The 19,742-nt window shown below is 44.7% G+C and overlaps 1 protein-coding gene and 2 non-coding genes across 3 annotated transcripts; all 3 read left to right on the top strand.

The window, feature by feature from the left end:
• Positions 1-5,504: 5,504 nt before the first annotated feature.
• On the top strand, positions 5,505-7,460 carry LOC109204733 (uncharacterized). The gene is made up of 2 exons (XM_019366296.2): positions 5,505-6,608; positions 6,745-7,460. The coding sequence occupies exons 1-2, from the start codon at positions 6,318-6,320 to the stop codon at positions 7,405-7,407; spliced, it is 954 nt and encodes a 317-aa protein (XP_019221841.2). The 5' UTR covers positions 5,505-6,317; the 3' UTR covers positions 7,408-7,460.
• A 3,973-nt stretch (positions 7,461-11,433) lies between these two features.
• On the top strand, positions 11,434-11,507 carry trnai-uau (transfer RNA isoleucine (anticodon UAU)). Its single transcript has one exon. It is a non-coding gene; the product is annotated as a tRNA-Ile (tRNA).
• Positions 11,508-12,002: 495 nt separating this feature from the next.
• Positions 12,003-12,076, top strand: trnat-agu (transfer RNA threonine (anticodon AGU)). The gene has a single exon. It is a non-coding gene; the product is annotated as a tRNA-Thr (tRNA).
• The last annotated feature ends 7,666 nt before the right edge of the window (positions 12,077-19,742 follow it).

The raw sequence follows: 19,742 nt of genomic DNA, 5'->3' as shown, positions 1-19,742 counted from the left end.
TAGTAGCTGCATAGGTTCATCACACAAGTTACTAGGTGAAAAGTCACATAGACATGTGCTTAATTATAAAAAGAATACATTTCATGTAACTGATCAAAACATAATTTTCTTCTGACACACTTCCTGCTGTCTTACAAAGCAGTGAACAATACAGTGGACATAAAGCCACACACGTGTCATATTTAATGCCGTATATGGAAGAAAACAGGTGTGCCATCTTCAACTGTCAAACTTCATAATTTCGTCCCATTTCTTTACTTTATTTGCTTTTACAGTTTGCTTTGGCTCATACTCCATCTGCTCTGTCCGATCAGTTTTGCAGCATTTGTGTGACTCTGAGCAGAGAGCACAGCCCCGTACACGTCACAGTTCATCCTGCTGCTTCGATTAGCAGTCACATCATAAACCGTGACCCGCTTCCACTGCAGCCGTACAGGCCCGAGCCATAACATTACCTCCACCATGTTTGACATGTGATGTGGTATGCTTCAGAGCACCAGCTGTTTCTCTCCTTCTCTAGAGTCACACAGCCATGAAACTGTTTGTCAGTCAGCTGTTCAATTACTGTTGACCCTCTGAAAATGGAGGCCTGTATGAAAGTGTCACTGTCTAAATGAACCTGTCTGTACATGGAAATATTAACAGCAGGTGTGTAAACATCCACTCTAGTCTAAAACACTCACCTTTGCTGAGCTGTAGATGTAAAACCCTGGAACTGAACCCAGAAATAAATGAGATGACCAAAGGTTTCCGATGAGGAGTCATGATGGGAGAGCTTTGAGTTAATGGCATTAAAATACTGAACATGAAGGAACAAGTTTATTAAAAAAGGCCTGCCTTGTGTACCAACTTCAATGGAAAAAACATCAACTGGTTTTCTCATTTATACTGCAGTAAAACCACAAAACTCCCACCAGAAGTCACACTGACAGAAAGAAGCAGAGAAACTGCAGAGGTATCACAAACTCAGACCTCTCAGTTTTTCACACCTACCACCTCTCTGCTGCATGACACAGATGTCTGTACTGTTTGAACTTGTTACTCGGTTTACTGGTTGGATAAAACAAACACCTTTGCACATTTCTGTTCATTTGTGTGCCACACAGGTGAGCAACAGAACTGTAAATGTCACATTTATTGCAAATTAGTGTGCTTGGCTTTCCACTCCTAGTGTGTTTTGCTGTGTGGTGCTGTCACTTGGTGTTTGCTCTCTCTGCTGTAGAGTATCACTTCCTGTTCCTGTTCCAACACACAGTGGTGTTTTGTGCAGCTTGTAGTTTTCATTGATTCACTCGCTAATTTATAGCCAAAGTATTCACTCCCTGTGTCTTTACTGTTTTGCTAGCTTAGCTTAGCTCGTAGCCATGCTAGCAGCATGGCTACTTCACCTGTCCCTCCTGCACTTTCCTGCTCATTGTGTCAGATGTTTAGTTACTCCTCGGCCTCCTTTAGCAGTAATGATACCTGTAACAAATGTAGCATATTTGCAGCTCTGGAGGCCAGGATTACTGAATTGGGGGGAAACTTTTGATCTCCTACACCAGGGGTCGGCAACCTGCAGCTCCAGAGCCGCATGCGGCTCTTTAGTCCTTATACTGCGGCTCCGCGTGGTTTGGGCAAATAAATTAGAAGTAGGGCTGGGTATCGTCACTGATTTCTAGAATCGATTCAATTCCGATTCGATTTAATTCGATTTGATTTGAATCTGGGAAATTTTGACAGTCAGAAATATTATAATTCAGATCAGTACATTTACATATTTTTGTATCTATAAAAAGGAAGCTGACACACGCAAGACTTTATCAAAGGTGTGAGGTCACAGCAGATGCGATCGTGGCTCAAGAGTTGGGAGATCGCCTTGTAATCGGAAGGTTGCCGGTTCGAGCCCCGGCTTGGACAGTCTCGGTCGTTGTGTCCTTGGGCAAGACACTTCACCCGTTGCCTACTGGTGGTGGTCAGAGGGCCCGGTGGCGCCAGTGTTCGGCAGTCTCGCCTCTGTCAGTGCGCCCCAGGGTGGCTGTGGCTACAATGTAGCTTGCCATCACCAGTGTGTGAATGTGTGTGTGAATGGGTGGATGTCTGGATATGTAAAGCGCTTTGGGGTCCTTAGGGACTAGAAAGCGCTATATAAATACAGGCCATTTACCAGGCCATTTTGTGTCAAAGTAGCTGAAGATAAAACACAGAAAAACATGAAGGTGATTTTCCTGGCCTGGGATTTTATAAAAATATTCTGCAGTACATCAAAAACGAAAGAAAACCATTAATCAACACATGAACGTTACCTCTGACGTTACAGCGGTTTTATTAGAGACACCAAGCGTTTTGCATTTTGCATAATTTTAAAAAGTTTAAATTTGTTCAGTATTGAACGGCAGAAATTAGGTTTTCTTTTCGGAAGTAAGTAAAAGGGGGAAAAAAACAGCGTCCGACAGGCTGTAAACAACGGTAGAGTTGTGCGTAACAAGCAAGCGAATAATGCAGAAAACAGATTTTTAGACGGGAAACTGTTCTTGAAGTACAGAGAGAGAGAGAGAGAGAGAGAGAGCTGTGCATGAAGTGTGATTTTTATCGTGGTGGAAGCAAAACAGGAAAAGTCAGAGTTGTTGTTGTTTATGTGAAGCGTAGTTTGGATCTTCTTTTGCTGCTGGTTCGGTCAATATTGTTTGGAGAGAGATCAAACTAACAGCTTTAGAATCAGTGCAAAAAGGGCGTGAACACAAAGCGCGGACCCGCCGAAACATCAGGATCAGCGAGCTGTCGCTTTCAGCCCCGACCGCGTCCGTGCCGTCAGATGAGAAAGGCGACATCTCACTGATTCTGATCCGCGGGTCCGCGCTGTGTGTTTACGTCTTTGTCAGAATCTGTGTATCTGCTCTCATTTACTGTCTTAGCTGTTTGGTGGTTGTTGAAATTTTGTGAGATTTCACCTGAGATTCTGGCATTTCAGGCAAAATAAATTTATATTAAAAAATCGATTCAGGATTTTAATGAATCGATTTTAATCGATAAATCGATTATAAAAACCCACCCCTAATTAGAAGTATTTAGCTGAAGTGTATTTTATTTATGTTAGTTCTTTTTAACTCGTAGTTCTAAATTGGAAGATTATTGTGATATTGAAATATAAAAATAAAATTATATTCTATTATTTTTTCATCGCTCAAAATAAGAGTCGAAACGCGGTGCATTTATCGAGACTTTCAACCCCAGGTAGGCCAATTATGGATCTTCGGATCCACATTATGTCAGCAGCTGTTCTCCACCGTGAACTATGTTAAAGACAAACACCGCTCACGCCTGACAGATGACAGCTTACAGTCCTGCGTAAACTGACTTCGTACAGCCCTGATTTGCGGACTCTGTGCGCAGAGGTTCAGGAGCAGAAGTCCCATTGTAAACATATCACGGCAGACCCGACGATGTTTCCATGAACGCGCTTTTGAGAATCTCTTTATTGAGCACTTTTCACACACGGTTGCTGTACGCATACAGTAGCTTCGCAGCTCACAGCCCGACAGCACAACAGCACAGATAGCGCAGACGTAAAGGCGGCGAGGCGTGATTGCGGGTGTCGCTCAGGTGCGTCCGACTCCCCTGCAGCGGCGCTGCAAACCACGCCCCGCCGCACGCATTAACCAGGTAAAATACATATCTAGGCAGAATTTTGCAAATATCTATTTTTCATTTTTCAGCAGCATAGAGCTTTTTTACCAATTATTTTTTTAAGAATCAGGTCAAGGCTCCAACAGCCCAAAGGCGATATAAGGGTGGAGGCTGACAACAGTTTTTGTTTGCTACATGGATCATTTTAGTTCAGCTGGGTGTCTTTGCTTTTGTTATATTTCTTTAAGAGTTCAAAATGTGTTGATTACATAAATATAATTTAATTTTCTCTGTAGCACTTCATGGATTTCATAAGCAGCACACCTTAGTTGTTCACACAAAGCACAAAGGTAAAAAAAACAATATATACAGTGTTATCTTCATTTTAGATGTCAAAAAGTATTTGCAGCTCCCAGTGTTTTCTTTTGCGTGGAAACCGGGTCCAAGTGGCTCTTTGGGTGTAAAAGGTTGCAGACCCCTGGCCTACACCTTTCGGACATCTCCCTGAAGGAGGAGACTCTTCCCATTTCCATGGCAACCATCCTAGGTTGGTATCCAGGCTGTAGAGGTAGAGCGAGGGAAACAGGGTTGAGACCGAGAGCTCCAAAACACCAGAATTTGTAGACATGTTTTGGTTTAGTGGTGTTTTCCAAGAGGAGCCCTTCCCCCAGCATTCCAAGAAGGAGGTCAGTCTTGTGTCTGTTAGTGTCAGAGCGTAGCAGTCTAAATCCAGAGCTATTCTACAATACATATCTGTGTGCAGCAAAGGATAAACCATAAATGTGTGATACAAATTATGAGGTAATTATGAAATATAAAGTAATGAGGCATATAAGCCTTAAAGATAAAAAATAGTTCTAACACTTTGCCAAAACAATGTCGGACTCTAGTTTTCTCTGGTCCCCTCCCCAATCAGACCAGGAGTGACATGTTTAGCCGCATGTTCTCCTTAAATTGCTGGCTGTCTGAGTGGTGTCCCAGAAACGATGTGGGCTTCATAGATAATTGGCAAACCTTCTGGAGGAAACCTGGTCTTGTTAGGAGAGACGGCATCCATCCCACTTTGGATGGAGCAGCTCTCATTTCTAGAAATATGGACCAATTTATTAAACCCCCCAAAATATGACTATCCAGAGTTGGGACCAGGAAGCAGAGTTGCAGTCTTACACGCCTCTCTGCAGCTTCTCTCCTCCTGCTACCCCCCCAAAAACCCATCTCCATTGAGACTGTGTCAGCTCCCAAAAAGACAAAAAACAAACTAAAAACCAGCAATAAACAACTTAAACATAAAAAATCACAAAGAAAGAACAATACAGTATCCACATCTGAACCAAAGAGTAAAACAGTGAAATGTGGATTATTAAATATTAGGTCTCTCTCCTCCAAGTCTCTGTTAGTACATGACTTAATAATTGATCAACAAATCGATTTACTCTGCCTTACAGAAACCTGGTTGCAGCAGGATGATTATGTTAGTTTAAATGAATCAACACCCCCGAGTCATTCTAACTACCAGAAACCTCGAAGCACAGGCCGAGGGGCGGTGTGGCAGCAATTTTTCACACCAGTCTATTAATCAACCAAAGACCAAGACAGACTTTTAATTCATTTGAAAGCCTGATGCTTAGCCTCGTCCACCCCAGCTGTAAAACTCAGAAACCAGTCTTACTTGTTATCATCTATCGTCCACCTGGGCCTTACACAGAGTTTCTCTCTGATTTCTCAGACTTTTTATCTGATTTAGTGCTCAGCTCAGATAAAATAATTATTGAGGGTGATTTTAACATCCATGTAGATGCTAAAAATGACAGCCTCAACATGGCATTTAATCTGTTATTAGACTCAATTGGCTTCTCTCAAAATGTAAAAGAACCCACCCACCACTTTGCAGTTTTTCTCAAATGCTAAAACACAAACGCCAAACCTCTAAACCAAATGACCAGTTGTCTAAACACATTTACTAAATCGAGCCATCATTTACCAATATCATAAACACATGTCACATGAAGACACAATTCACAGAACACAATCCTCCGTTGTCATAAATCTAACCACATCTGTCCTTGCTAAAACACAAGTTGCAAAAGAACTCTGCTCATATTCTCAAATGAAAGCTCATGTGATGCAACATGCTTGCCGCAGTCAGCAATATTTGAACACAATGAACACACCTGGCGTCATTCATTACACACAACGACTCAAAATTGAAGACACTTGTTGCTAATGCTGTGACCACGGCAAGTTCAGAGTGCACAGTTTGCTGAAGATTCCAAACAAACACAATGGATGAAGGCAGAGTCAGGGGAAGAGGAATTCGATGCAGAGGAGGGAGAAGAGCTGGCCCTGGAAGAAGAGGAGCAGGCCAACGAGGAAGAGGAGTTCAAATGAGAGGAGGAAGAGGAGCAGGTCAACGAGGAAGAGGAGGAGGCCAACATGGGAGAGGAGAAGGTCCAGGAGGGAGAGCAAGACAACCTCGCACCATCATTACGGACGAGATGCGAGCAACAGTCATTGACAATGGCATGACAATGGCTGAAGCAGGACTAAGAGTCCGTCCAAACCTGAGTAGGTTCACCGTGGCCACCATTATCAGGGCATTCAGACAACACAACAGGTATTGGACTCTATTGCTTTCTTTGCCACAATACAGTTTGACAAACCTGTGAAAGTAGTCTATTGGTTTCAAATCAGTTGTGACTGTATTGTAACACATGTTGAAAGTTGAAAGAATGCCACATAGAGGTGGGAGGGTTGCCTTATTTACAGCGGCACAGGAAACCCTCATTGTGGATGTGGTTCGTGGGAACAACCTCATCAGACTCCGGGAGATCAGAGACAAAGTCATTGCCGATAATGTCAACTTTGAGAGCATTGACGATGTCAGCTTGGCCACAATAGACCGAGTTCTCCGGCGCCAAAAGACGCGGATGAAACAGGTCTATAGGGTTCCCTTTGAGCGCAACTCTGCGCGACACAAAGACCTACGTTACGAGTTTGTGCAAGTAAGTATACATCCATGTTCACAGTACAGTTAGTGGACATACTGTGTTGCTCAGTGGCCTACATTACTTCTGGACAATACTGTGCTACCTGATTGACTGTTGTTCTGAACACCTGTGCACTTTCACATTTTCACAGAGGATATTACAGTTGGACGCGATGGCCAGACCTCATGAGTACCTCTTCCTGGATGAGGCTTCAACCTGCAGAAACGAAGGCAAAGAGGCCGTAACATCATTGGCCAAAGAGCCATCACTGAGGTCTGGCCAACGGGGGGGTAATATTACTCTTTGTGCGGCCATGGGTTCGGAGGGGCTTGTCCACCGGCATGCTGTCCTTGGGTCTTACAACACCCAACTTCTCCTCACCTTCCTAGAGGAGCTAAAAGACATCCTCCTGGACCACCAACAACACCACCCTGGGCCCGCACATCACCTTTATGTGATCATTTGGGACAATGTCCGCTTCCACAGAACAAACCAAATCAGAGAGTGGTTCACCACCAACAGTGACCACTTTTTAAACGTCTGTCTGCCACCCTACTCCCCTTTCCTGAACCCTATAGAGGAGTTCTTCTCATCGTGGAGATGGAAGGTTTATGACAGACAATCATACACAAGAGAGAACCTCCTAAGGGCAATGGAGCTGGCCTGTGTTGACATCCCAGCGGAGGCCTTCCAAGGATGGATTCGCCATTCCAGGGTGTTTTTCCCGCGGTGCCTGGCGAGAGACAATATAGCCTGTGATGTGGATGAGGTGATGTGGCCCGATGCAGCTCAGCGACATGATGCTGCACAGTGATTGTGGTGTGTGTGTGGTGTGAATAAAGGAAATAAAAAAACTTCACACCCTGATCGTGTTTTCAAGAGTACTGTTGTGTGCAATAGATTCTGTTTTTGCATTGAGTTGTGTTACAGTAGTGTACGTACATGCAGGATTTTCTATAGATTTATACTCTTCATATGAAACTCACAAATCTAAATGCCTAATCCTCTGCAGAGATCTACGACGATCTGTTACTGTATAGTTTCGAAAAATATGCATTGGCAGTTATGAAACAAAGAACCTTCTCACAAATTGAACATTGTGTTTTCAATTGTTTTGCTGTAGTGTGTAATGATGTGTATAGTGTTTACATTTTTGAAAGCTCCGAGCTGCTCTTTCGGTGTGGAAGTTTGAGTTTTGCAGTGGGAAGGTGTGGTTGTGTTTATGTAGCTTTAGAAAAGGGTGTTGTGTTTAGACATTGGGGAACATGGTGGGAACGTTTGTGAAATGTGTTTTAGCATTTGAGAAAAACTGTAATCACACTCTAGATCTTGTTTTAACATATGGCATAGAAACTGAACATTTATTTTCAGTTACTATTTGAAAGTTGATTCTGTATCATTTTCAGTGGGAGAAACGTTTCGTCACTCATTTAGGTGACTTCTTCAGTCTCAGCTGACTGCAGGTTTCCCCAATCTTATAAACAGTACATTTGCATAATGAAACTAGCACCAGTGACAAATAATGGGAGGTCAGGTGAGTTTCTTCATTAATTGTCAAGACCATTGATCAACAACCACTGATCAATGGCACTCGCTCTCGCACTGCAGGCCTACTTGTTGTTCCTAGAGTATTTAAAAGTAGAATGGGAGGCAGAGCCTTCAGTTTTCAGGCCCCTCTTCTGTGGAACCAGCTTCCAGTTTGGATTCGGGAGACAGACACTATCTCTACTTTCAAGATTAGGCTTCAAACTTTCCTTTTTGCTAAAGCATATAGTTAGGGCTGGACCAGGTGACCCTGAATCCTCCCTTAGTTATGCTGCAATAGGCGTAGGCTGCCGGGGATTCCCATGATGCATTGGGTATTTCTTCTTCACTCACTATGTGTTAATTGACCTCTCTGCATTTAATCATTAGTTATTATTTACTTTTTTAAGTAAATTACTTTTTAAGTTACTACTGCCAGCTTGAAGGCCTGTGGTACATAGCCGATTATTAGAGATAGGTTGATCATATTTAAGATTGAAGCATTAATTAATGGCAGGACTTCCTTGAGCAGTTTTGTAGGAATGGGGTCTAAAAGACACGTTGGTGGTTTGGAGGAAGTAATTATTGAAGTTAACTCAGAAAGATCAATTGGAGAAAAAGAGTCTAACTTAACATCAATGGTACTAAAAGTAGCTGTAGATAATATTACATCTGTGGGATGATTATTGGTAATTTTTTCCCAAACATTAAAATTTTATTTGTGAAGAAGTTCATGAAGTCATTACTAGTTAACGTTAAAGGGATGAATGAATGATCAGCCCCTGTTTGAGTAGCGTTCAGGTAGCTGAGGGAAGGAAAGACTTCTGGCATCTCTCCTTCGCACGCCATGGGTGCAGCGACTGTCACCGAAGGAGCTGCTCAGTGCTGGTCATGGGGTGGGAGGAGTTATCTAACAGAGTGACAGGTGAGGACCAGTAGTGCTACACTCTGATTCGCTCTGAAATGGCCGAGCTCCTCGCCTCCTCTAAGGGAAAGCCCAACCACTCTGTGAAGGAAACTCACCTGTGCTGCTTTTATCCCTGACCCAGAGCTCGTCACCACAGCTGAGGGTAGAAACTCAGACTGACCTGGATGGTTACTAACCGAACATCAAGTTGGGTATTTTTTAAATCAGTCCTGTCACAGGTTGGCAGTGTATGTGATCCATAACTGAAGGGATTTGTTGTGTTTTGTTTGCACTGCTTCCTTTTTATTCATAGTCATTTATTATCATGAAACAGTAGAAGTGAACAAACTGATATCATGCAGTTACACAAGCCCAGAATCAGTTTCTAGTTTGAAGCTGAACTTCCATCTCTGCATGTAAACTTTATTTGTGTAAACTCAGTTTGAGTTTTTAATGTTTACAAAATGTAGGAGTGAACAGCTTTGACTTTTGGGTCACATCAAAGCTCAGCCTGGTTTATAGTCTGTCAGTCACATCTTCAGCAGGTTTATGGAGGGTGGCTGTTATCACGGAGCTGTGAAAGGTCAGAGGAAAAGTCTGCACACTGTTTGGCTCCAGGTCAAAAAGTAAGAAGCTCTGATAAATAAAACAAACTTGTTGCCAGCAGGTCAAATGAACAATGACACAAAATCACCAGCAGATGGCAGCCACGCCTCCACAAAATCCTCCGTGACTGTGGTGAGCAGTGACGTGGCCTCCTGAATCCAGAGGTTATGAGATTAACCCGGTGATAAGTTTTTGAAGGTCCACCTTAGACTAAAACAAAAAAAAGTTTAACTTTGCAAAGTTAAGCTGGAGAAGGTATGACCTTATGACCTCAGTGATTCATGGTGACCAGCTCAGAGTCAAAGATCACAGTAAGCAGGTCCCAGATCAGCTTTGTGGAATAAACTGTTTGTCTGTGATATCTCTGTCTCTGTGATTTCTGCTGTGAGTTTGGAGGTTTTACTGCACGACTCAGAACTTTCAGCTTTAATTCAACACATTTAATTAAATTATAGCATCAACTGTTCAGACATTTTATACACAGTCCCACATTTTCTGCTGCAGGTCAGTCATCTTCTGTTCAGACTAGCTGGGTCGACTCGGTGCTCTGGAAGACTCGGACTCTGTCAGCGTGGCTCCTGGGGAACAATCTGTGATGATGGCTGGGACTTAGATGATGCTGAGGTGATCTGCAGACAGTTAGACCGCCCTCCTGATGAGGACGCTGGTGTCATCTGTTCAGCTGGATTACTGATGGTATGTCAGATACTATAAACACGTTTGTGTCTGCGCTGTACTTTCAGTTTGATCCAGGCGGTGTATGTACGGTGAGTGATGTCTGCCAACAGACTGTAGGTGGGGATCTGTTAACCACGCCTCTGCAAACATGAACTCTGGTCTGAAACCTGACTTTGCTCCATGCTGCAGGAGCTCAGACACATGTGTGAGCCAACACAGACACTTGTAGAGATACTGAGCTGGACGCCTACATCCAAACCAAGCATCAGTTACTGAGGTTTTCATGTGGCTGCTTGTGTTTCAGTGGCTGAAAAGGAGGACGAGGTCCAAACAAGCTTTTCCTCTCGTTGGTGCTGATGGAGGCAGATTTAGAGACTGTAGGTGAAACTAAGTTACAAACATCAGCGGGTGCACAACAGCCTGAGACAGCACTCACACGCTGATCCATCCTGAGAGGAGTCTGAGTACTGATGACTGAACTGAGGTCGAAGCAGGGCCTGGCTGTTCTTTGGTGCAATACTGATTTCTACCACAAGATGGTGCAGTGACTGAATCTAACCTTTGACAGCTGAGGAGCTGTGATGTCACTGGTTAAAGTGTCTGCCTTACAGCAGAGATGAACCTTTGGAGCTTTCCTCATCTGTGACAGGTGTGCTCACGGCTGGAACAGGTTTGCAGACCGTGGCGCTGTGGGTCAGCTGGTTAAAGTGCTGGCTAGTAAACAGGGTGCATATCCCAGCAGTGCCTTGCAGCTGTTGTGCAGACGCAGAGTTTCAGGGTTCAAGTTCCAGCTGTGCATAAAGGCTGAAAGCTGTCCTTAACTGTGGCTCTGCAAACGTGGCTCAGCAGGCAGTTTCTCTCAGGAAGTGCTGTTTGTGTAGAGGCTGGTTTTCTGTGACCTGCACAGTGACACAATCACTGATGATGTCACTGTTAATATGTCCAGAATCACAGTCGTGACATTGGCGTCTTATTGGTCAGAAGGTTTTTCCTCCTAAGGAAAGCCGCTGTTGTAACGAGCACTTTGATGTCATGTTCAAAATATCTGCGCATTGTTTCAACATGTCCAACTTTACAGCAGAGATGAATCCTCACTGATGACCAGCTGTCAGGTCAGCTGACTGCAGCGCTGTGGTTGAGCAGGTGAAAGCACCTGTCTTATAAACAGGAGATCCTGGGTTCAAATCCCAGCAGTGCCTCAGTCAGAGCTGTCAGAGTGTAGGGAGTGTGGTCCCCTTAAAACTGTACTGGTGTCCTTTACTGGTTTGATTGCTAGTTTTACCCCAGTTTAAATCATGGCTGCCTCACAACCTCCCACACTAACACAGAGATCAGAGCGGTCCTATCGAGCGGTGTCCTTGTGTGAAGACCGTAAATATGTCCTCTCTAACTTGACACTGAGCTTTATTAACTGATCAGTTTGCATTGATTATAATGTTTATGGCCAACATCAGCAGCCTTTAAAGTTATCATTATGTTTTTACCAAACACACAGGCTGAGCTGAGACGTTGGATGGACGGAGGTTTAACCGTGACCGTGGCGGCGAGGTGGCAGGTGATCGTGGGCCGTTCACCTTTTCTTCCACACCCGGAGGCAAAGTCGTCTGAAACTGAAGAAGTCAGAAAACAGTTTGACCAGCTTTAAGGCCACACCTTCCTGTGTGCAGGCGGTCATGTGACCTGCACACATGCAAGGCGCTGTGGCTTAGTTGGTTAAAGCGCCTGTCTAGTAAACAGGAGATCCTGGGTTCGAATCCCAGCAGTGCCTTGGTGCTGCACTTTTTCCAAGTTTAAGCTAACGCACAAAAGAAAGCAGCAGTAAGAGCCGGTCACAGTTCTCACAGTTAACAGAGCTGAGCCAGTCAGACACTGTCTGGGAAACGTGCACCTGTTTTACAAACACACAGGTGAAAAACCTCTGTGGAGACGCTGTCACGGGTCCTCATAAGTGCGTCTATGCAAACACACACACACACACACACTCAGGAGGTCAGACAGAGGAGCCTTTGTGTCCAGTCGCAGTGAATGAAGCCTCACACAGAACAAACACACTCCCACCACTCTATGAACACAGCGAGCACTGTTTACCCAGCATCCTCTCTGTTCACTCTCGCCTGTGTTTATCTAACCAAAGAAACAAGCCTCAGCACTGAGGCTCTCCTGGTTACTAGACAGGCACTTTAACCTGATTCGTGCAGATGAAAACGCTCAGTTTACTCTGAAACTTCACTAAACCAGCTGAACATTAAGCAGCGGACTATGAGACTGAACTCACAGCTCCATCCTGGACTGCATCTCTCAGCCGTTTCTATCATTTCTCTTACATTTGCAGTTAAAAGGCTCCAACATTTATTTTACCCTGAGAGTCTGTGAGGACGGTCAGTTATTAATCTGAGCTTTAAGCTCTGTTTGTTTTCTTATTATTTCAGGAGAGCAGAAGGAGAGCAGCGAGAGTCAAAGGGAAAAAAAGAGGCGACCAAAATGCCGACACTGAGGCCTCGAATGTGCAGAAATGAAACGATGGGAAGACGAAGCTGAGGCTGAGGAGCAGAGAGACGAGGAAAAGATCCAAAGACTCAGTGCTGAGTCACAACAGCCTGGCTCGTGTCGCAGCACATTGATCTCCTGCAGTGTGTGTGTGTGTGTGTGTGTGTGTGTGTGTGTGTGTGTGTGTGTGTGTAATGCTGGTCCAGCATGACACAGCTTCTTTGACTTTCTATCGCCTTCTTGCAAACGTCACCGTTCTCCCAGGTGTTAAAGGGCAGGTTCACACAACTCACAGGTCATGTGATCATTCCTCTTGACATCATCAGTTTAATCCTGTGCACCGTGACTCACCACTCCGGGCGCGATTTTCACTAAAACAAAATTTTTCTTTTAGTAGAAACTTCATGTCCCTGCAGGGAGCTTTGCTAACCCAGCGTCAGACTGCAGAGGCCTCTGACTGCCACCTGATCCAGAAGCTGAGCCCACCTGACCTCGTGAGCTGAGATTTCCCTGTCCTGGCTGAGGTGACACACTCTTTATTTTCTGCATCGTCACCATACGAGTCATTAGAATCACATTTACTCAGGACCGGCTTGCTTGGGAGAAGCTCTGAGGAGTGTCTGCTGCTGAAGTCTCAGGGATGCACAGACTGTTTGGTTTCATTTTCAGTAACATTTCTGAATCTTCTGCTCAGAAATGTGAAACTTTAAGGATGTGTCAGGCTGATCTGGGTTCAAATAAGAGTGAAGATGACTGCTGGGCAAGACTCACTGAGCTGCTTTTCCTCCCTCCTCTTCCTCATTATAACATTCTTATTGACTGTGGTGGATGTTTGGACAGTGAGTCTGTGGACGCCTCGCAGATGTGACGAAGGATAAATCAAAGTCCTCCAGAGGAGCTCAGACAGACATTTCCATGATGCTGACGCCAAGCCCCGCCCACCTCGCAAATATCTTCCGCCAGCTCTGCAAAATATTTCCAGCAACAACACCTTCAATCCAACAAAACACACACACATACACAGACACAGAGACAGACACACAGACACACACACACTTAGTTTGTCTGTGTGTGTCTCTGTGTCTGTCTGTCTGTGTGTGTGTGTGTGTCTGTGTGTCTGTGTGTGTGTCTCTGTGTCTGTGTGTGTCTGTGTGTGTGTCTCTGTGTCTGTGTGTGTCTGTGTGTGTGTCTCTGTGTCTGTGTGTGTCTGTGTGTGTGTCTCTGTGTCTGTGTGTGTGTGTGTGTGTGTGTGTGTGTGTGTATAAATAGAGAAAGCGTGGGGGATTACGCAGCATTTTTAACTTTGTGTACTCGTTGTGTGTTTTGACCTTCAGACCCGTCACAGGCAGCAGCACATCAACAATAATGACAAACTCATCATATAAGATCCTCCCTGGTTGATGTGTAGTAATGCTGCTGGATTCATGATTCCTTGCCAGCTTTGTTTACTATGTCACTGAGCAGACAATACATGCAAGCAGCTTGACTCCCGGGGGGCGGGTCTAGCGTTAGACATTTCCTCGCCGAGTGCGTGCGCAGTGTATTACTTTGAACCTTCCCTCCTGCATCATTATTTTATTTACTAAGTCACTTTACAGCAAATAAAAGACTCTCACAAATCCACGTTTAGCCTGCTGCACAGCATTTCCACAGGAGGGGTCGAGAAACAGTGTTTTCACCCTGCAGAGGCCAAGCGCAAGCAGCCGACAGCAGTCACATGGACATATGTCTCACTGGGATTAGCTGCTTGTTTTCAGTTTCGGGATGTATTTTCTTCCTGCTGGAGAGATGATCCACAGTAACTGTGACTTTATTAAAGCCACACAGGAAGAAACCAGCAGCAGCTTCATCCTTCACTCAGTGTGAGCAGCTGTCTGTCAGCTCTGTGAGGATCCTCAGGAAGACTTCTCCAGGCTTCTTCTTCTGTCAGTCAGATGTTTCCAGATGTTCCTGTGTGGTGGATCAGACTCTGTGATTCATCAGTTTATCAAAGATCTCCAACAGTTCTGACTGAGCTGCAGCTGAGACCATGACAGAGCCTCCACCCAGCTTCACAGATGGCTGCAGACTGTTGGACCTCCTCCTCACCTCCTCGTACAAACTGACCATGATGTGGATCCATCTCTCCATCACACCTGTTCCTCTCATCTTCAGTTCTTGTGTCATTTTCAGACCTCAGCCTTTCCTCCTGTTTCCCTTCTTTACGAACGACTTCCTGACAGCTTCTTCTTCACTGACACATTTCTGAAACATGTGACTTTCAGATATCGTTCATCTACAGGAAGTTTTATGGCCTCACATTTCTTCTTCTTCTGTCCAGTTTCCTTAATATTTTAGGGACACGCTGCACTGCATGTTGACATATGCCAAGTTTCAGCTAACAGCTCTTTGGGAATCATCATCACATGTCAAACTGTGTCATCTTTGTGAGAGGCTGCTGCTAACAGAGAGCCTAAAGACACCATCTAAAACTGCTTCTTTGCTGAGTCGTCTCTCATTTATTGGCTCAACACTGGTTACTTGAGGTAATAATAATAATAATGCACTGGATTTTATATAGCACTTTTCAAGGCACCCAAAGCGCTTTACAATGACATTATTCATTCACGCTCACATTCACACACTGGTGGAGGCAGCTACGGTTGTAGCCACAGCTGCCCTGGGGCAGACTGACAGAGGCGAGGCTGCCATATCGCGCCATCGGCCCCTCTGGCCAACACCAGTAGGCGGTAGAGATGGCACGATACCACTTTTTTATGTCCGATACCGATATCATAAATTTGGATATCTGCCGATACCGATATGAATCCGATATAGTGTGTTTTAATCAATAAAACTGCTTTTTTAATATCTTGCTGCATTTTGTATAAGTTCATACTCAAGTTTAAATAAACAACAACACTAAAGCTATTCTGTTATACCTGTGTGTAAAAAATACACTGCACCCAAAATATTTCATAGTACAGCAACACTGATCAATCTAATAAACTTAAACCTGCTCCATCCTCCCTATTCTGGTATTTTAAAGAGTACTTAGCAGAAATATTAAGCAACCTAACTAATAGGGTTGCAAACTCCCAGCAAAAAAAACTAGGGAACCACCCCCCACCCTCCACCTGATGATGCTTAATCGATGTAATCAACTTTAATTTGATGCAGGGTGAAAAAAAATGCACAGAATTAAATTATTTTTCTACAATAATTAAATAGATTCAACATCTTTCTTCTACAGAATTGCAGACTGCACAGATGGTACCTTCCCAAAGGAAAAAGTACTATAGCTTACTAGGGTATATTAGACTTAACAGTTACTATATACAGTAATGGACTTCTATACATTTGACATCAGATTAAAACTTTGGGTGTAAGATTCAGATAATTATTTATTAAAAGCTACATATTTTAAATGAGAATAAGAAAGAAAAGTATGTCTTTGTGCCCCCTTTTCCCTGTTCATGCCCTATCGGCCCCCCTGGCTAAACTTTGCTAGATCCGCCCCTGCACAGTTACCAGCCGTCAGCTACGTAGAAAAGGATCCTGGTGTAGAAAGTAATATTAAATACATTCTAACAACAGCTTATCAAGCTTAAACGTGCTGCTGTTGTTCAGCCGCTGGTTTCCTCTTTCTGGTGCAAAGTGGGCCAAAAACAAAGAAGAGAGACGGACTCGCCACAGAAAAGCCGATCAGCTGATCATTGATCAGTTTCATGATTGAAGTAGCAGCAGGAGAGGGAGAGAGAGAGGCAGTCGCTCCATATATCGGTTGTTAAGCTTAACGTGGGAACGCTTTACAAACATTCAGAGATGAACTTACACACTTGCTTTACTTCTCTCTGGGATAACTTCCTCGGAGATGAAATGCTGGTTTGGCAGCAAGGCTACAAATACACACAGCCGCTCTATCACGTGATGCACACTGCTCCGACGTGCTACGGTTATGAGCCGAGTTACACCGTGTCGCAAGTTTTGTGAGGTGCTTTTTGATATTTAATGGATCGGATTACATTTTTAATTTCTCACCGATATCCGATCCAGCAATTTAGGTCAGTATCGGACCAATACCGATAGTAATATCGGATCGGTCCATCTCTAGTAGGCGGTAGGGTAAAGTGTCTTGCCCAAGGACACAACGACCAGGACAGAGAGGCCGGGGATCGAACCGGCGACCTTGCAGTTACAGGTGCCCTTCCCAACCCCCTGAGCCACGGTCACCCGATAGGAGTCTTTTTATGCTTTAACGATTCATAGGTCAGAGTTAAGTGGCCTAATAAACAAATAACACCCCTCTGATAGGTCAGGTCCAAGGACTGGACCAAAGAATCTTTAGAAAGGTGGAGAACTTTGGCTCAAAAGCACTTTAACTTTATTCCAGCTCCTTGGGAGCAAAATCTAAAGAAACCAGTTGTGGCTTCGTCCCAGACCAGTATCTGTGCTGTGTAGCTGACATCAGTGGTTCAAACCTGAGGTTCAGCAGAAATCATGTCTGTCAGGGTCCCTGTGCCTACCTGGTCGGCTCAGGATGGCTACATGTGTTTTTGTTTTGATTTTGTTCCTGCTCTCTCCCTCCCTGTCTTTCTCTCCTCCCTCTGCCTGGGCGGAGCTCACCTGTGGGCTCCTGCACCTGGTCGCAATCACACACCTGTGGCTCGTCACCTGACAGTGTTCGAGTCCCTTTATAAGATGGCAGCACTGTGTTACTTGTCGCTGGACCAACCCCTGTGTTACCTGAGTGATCGAGTGTGTGAGGTTTGGAGTGAGATTTTGTGTTTTCTGTGGAGTGTGAAGAGGAGCGTGAGGCGTGGAGCGTGGACGGAGTGTGGAGTTAGAAGTGTGTGTGGACTTCCAGCGTCTTTTCCCCCGTTCGTGTGTGGATCCCCGGAGTCCGTCCTGGTGTTGCTGTAAATAAAGACTCTTGTGGTCTCTACTCAGAGCCTGCGCGCGAGTCCGTTCAGTCCCGTTGTGACAATGCCAGGTTTTTGTGTGAGCAGCTGATCAGGGTGAAAGGATTCAAAGTGACCTCAGTAAGTGCAGTAACTGGGTGCTGGGGTGTCTTTGTAAAGGTACCTGGACTGATGCTGTGGCCCTGAGAGGACGTGACAGTTCTGCCTGGTTCTGGACCTCGCTGATGTCTCTCAGGCTCTTCAGTAAGCACTCAGTTTTCTCTGTGTCCTCCGCTCTCTGCGAGACGTTTGCCAAACGTTCCTCAAACACTCTGTAAACAGTCCACGCCGTTCTTAGGCAACCGCTGCTAATCAGAGCAGCTGCCATCACCTTCCTCATCATCATCGACTAAAGATAACTCTGTATGTCAGCAGCATGCAGCAACTGGGTCAACACTCACACCAATCCACCAGTTAGCACTGGTTTACCCAGGAAACAAAATAAAGCATGAAATAGTGATTTAATCACACGTAGCTTTGAGTGTCTGATCAGACACATTCTGGTTTCTGTCACGTTATCCACTGAATGCTGCTGTGCTAACTCTGTGTGTAAAACAGACTCCTATGTGAGTCACTGTTTTATACTCTCAGACTCTAAGGCTACGTTCACACTGCAGGCGAAAGCGCATCAAATCCAGCTTTTTTGACCCTATGCGACCCATATCCGATCATGGTCTGACAGTGTGAACGGCACAAATCCGATATTTTCAAATCCGATCTGGGTCACTTTCGCATGTGGTCCTGAATCCGATACATATCCGATGTTTTAGAAAGCGACTGCTGTTTGAACGGTCATGTCGCATTAAATCCGTCTTTTACGTCACTGACACAAGACAGACGCCAATTATCAGCGCCGGAGAAGACATCGCGAACGCTTCCTGGCCATCCAGTGTAGATGTTAGTGAAACTGTTGGGAAGACAACGTTGGAGAAATATGAACATTTTATTTGTACTGTATAATCTGCAGATTCTGACAGAAATCTGCAGATTATCCTTTGAAGCACCGCTCCTCTAAAACATCAAAAAGGATCATTATTAGGTTATTTACATTATTATGTAAATAACAGAATAACTTAAAGCAAAATTGGGAAACGTAAAGTCCGAAACAATCAAACAATACTGTTGCTCTGGGTCTAAGCAGAGCGCGTTGTGTGTGACGTCTTCTTTTGCGCACGCAGGCCGCTTTGAGCGTTCATACTAGAGCGCGTTTGCTGTCACATTTTATTTGTAGTGTGAACAAGCAGACAAAAAAAATCAGATCTGAGCATTAAGACCTGCAGTGTGAACGTAGCCTAACATACTCACAGTGGAAACCAGATCGCTGTATTGAAGCTTCATCACCTCACTGTTTTAACCCAGCTGCAGTTCCTCTAACGTCCAGCAGGGGCACCAGCAGTGAGTCAGTGCCATAGACTCCCATGTTAAAATCTGCATGTTAAAAGCTTGATACAAAACCTGTTTTGGTCTCTAAAGATAATTTCCCCTTCATGACACCTCCACAGGTGGAGGATGATTTTATAACTCACCTGTTTAAACTGGATCAAGGCTTAAAGATCTGATCGGCTTTATAGGATCAATCCAAATAACTGCTGATGGCCTTTGTGGCTCAGTGTCAGCACTGCGTCTACACCTCTGCAGGCATGTTAACAGGCTGCACAGGTTTGTGTTGGTGTTTGATGGAGGGTGTGAACATTAAACCGAGCTCCAGCAGAGACTGGTCACATGCGCAGCGATTCACCTGCTGGTGGTGACTCAGACTCCCAGTAAACCCCCAGTCAGCTGACGGCGGTTTCCATCCCAGTGCAAACACTGGAGACCGTCTGCTGTGATGTGGAGGTCACAGAGGCAGTGACGGGGTTTCACTCCCCCACTCAGAGCTGAGGCTGGGGGTGGATTCATTTCTCTGCTCATTTTGATGGAACATCTGTCGTCTTGTCGTTGGGCTCTGGGAAACCAAAGACTTTCTATTGTTATGATTACTGAGTTTGTTCTGTGCAAAACAATGAA

Source organism: Oreochromis niloticus, linkage group LG13, assembly GCF_001858045.2.
Source record: "Oreochromis niloticus isolate F11D_XX linkage group LG13, O_niloticus_UMD_NMBU, whole genome shotgun sequence".
NCBI lineage: Eukaryota > Metazoa > Chordata > Actinopteri > Cichliformes > Cichlidae > Oreochromis > Oreochromis niloticus.
Note: the sequence above shows the minus strand (reverse complement) of the source record. Positions and strands in the feature narration are given on the sequence as shown.

Excerpts from the sequence above, each read along its gene's own strand:
- LOC109204733 (XM_019366296.2), top strand. The coding sequence starts at position 6,318 with ATGTTGAAAGTTGAAAGAATGCCACATAGAGGTGGGAGGGTTGCCTTA. Across the intron at positions 6,609-6,744 it reads TACGTTACGAGTTTGTGCAA|AGGATATTACAGTTGGACGC; the intron begins GTAAGTATACAT and ends ACATTTTCACAG.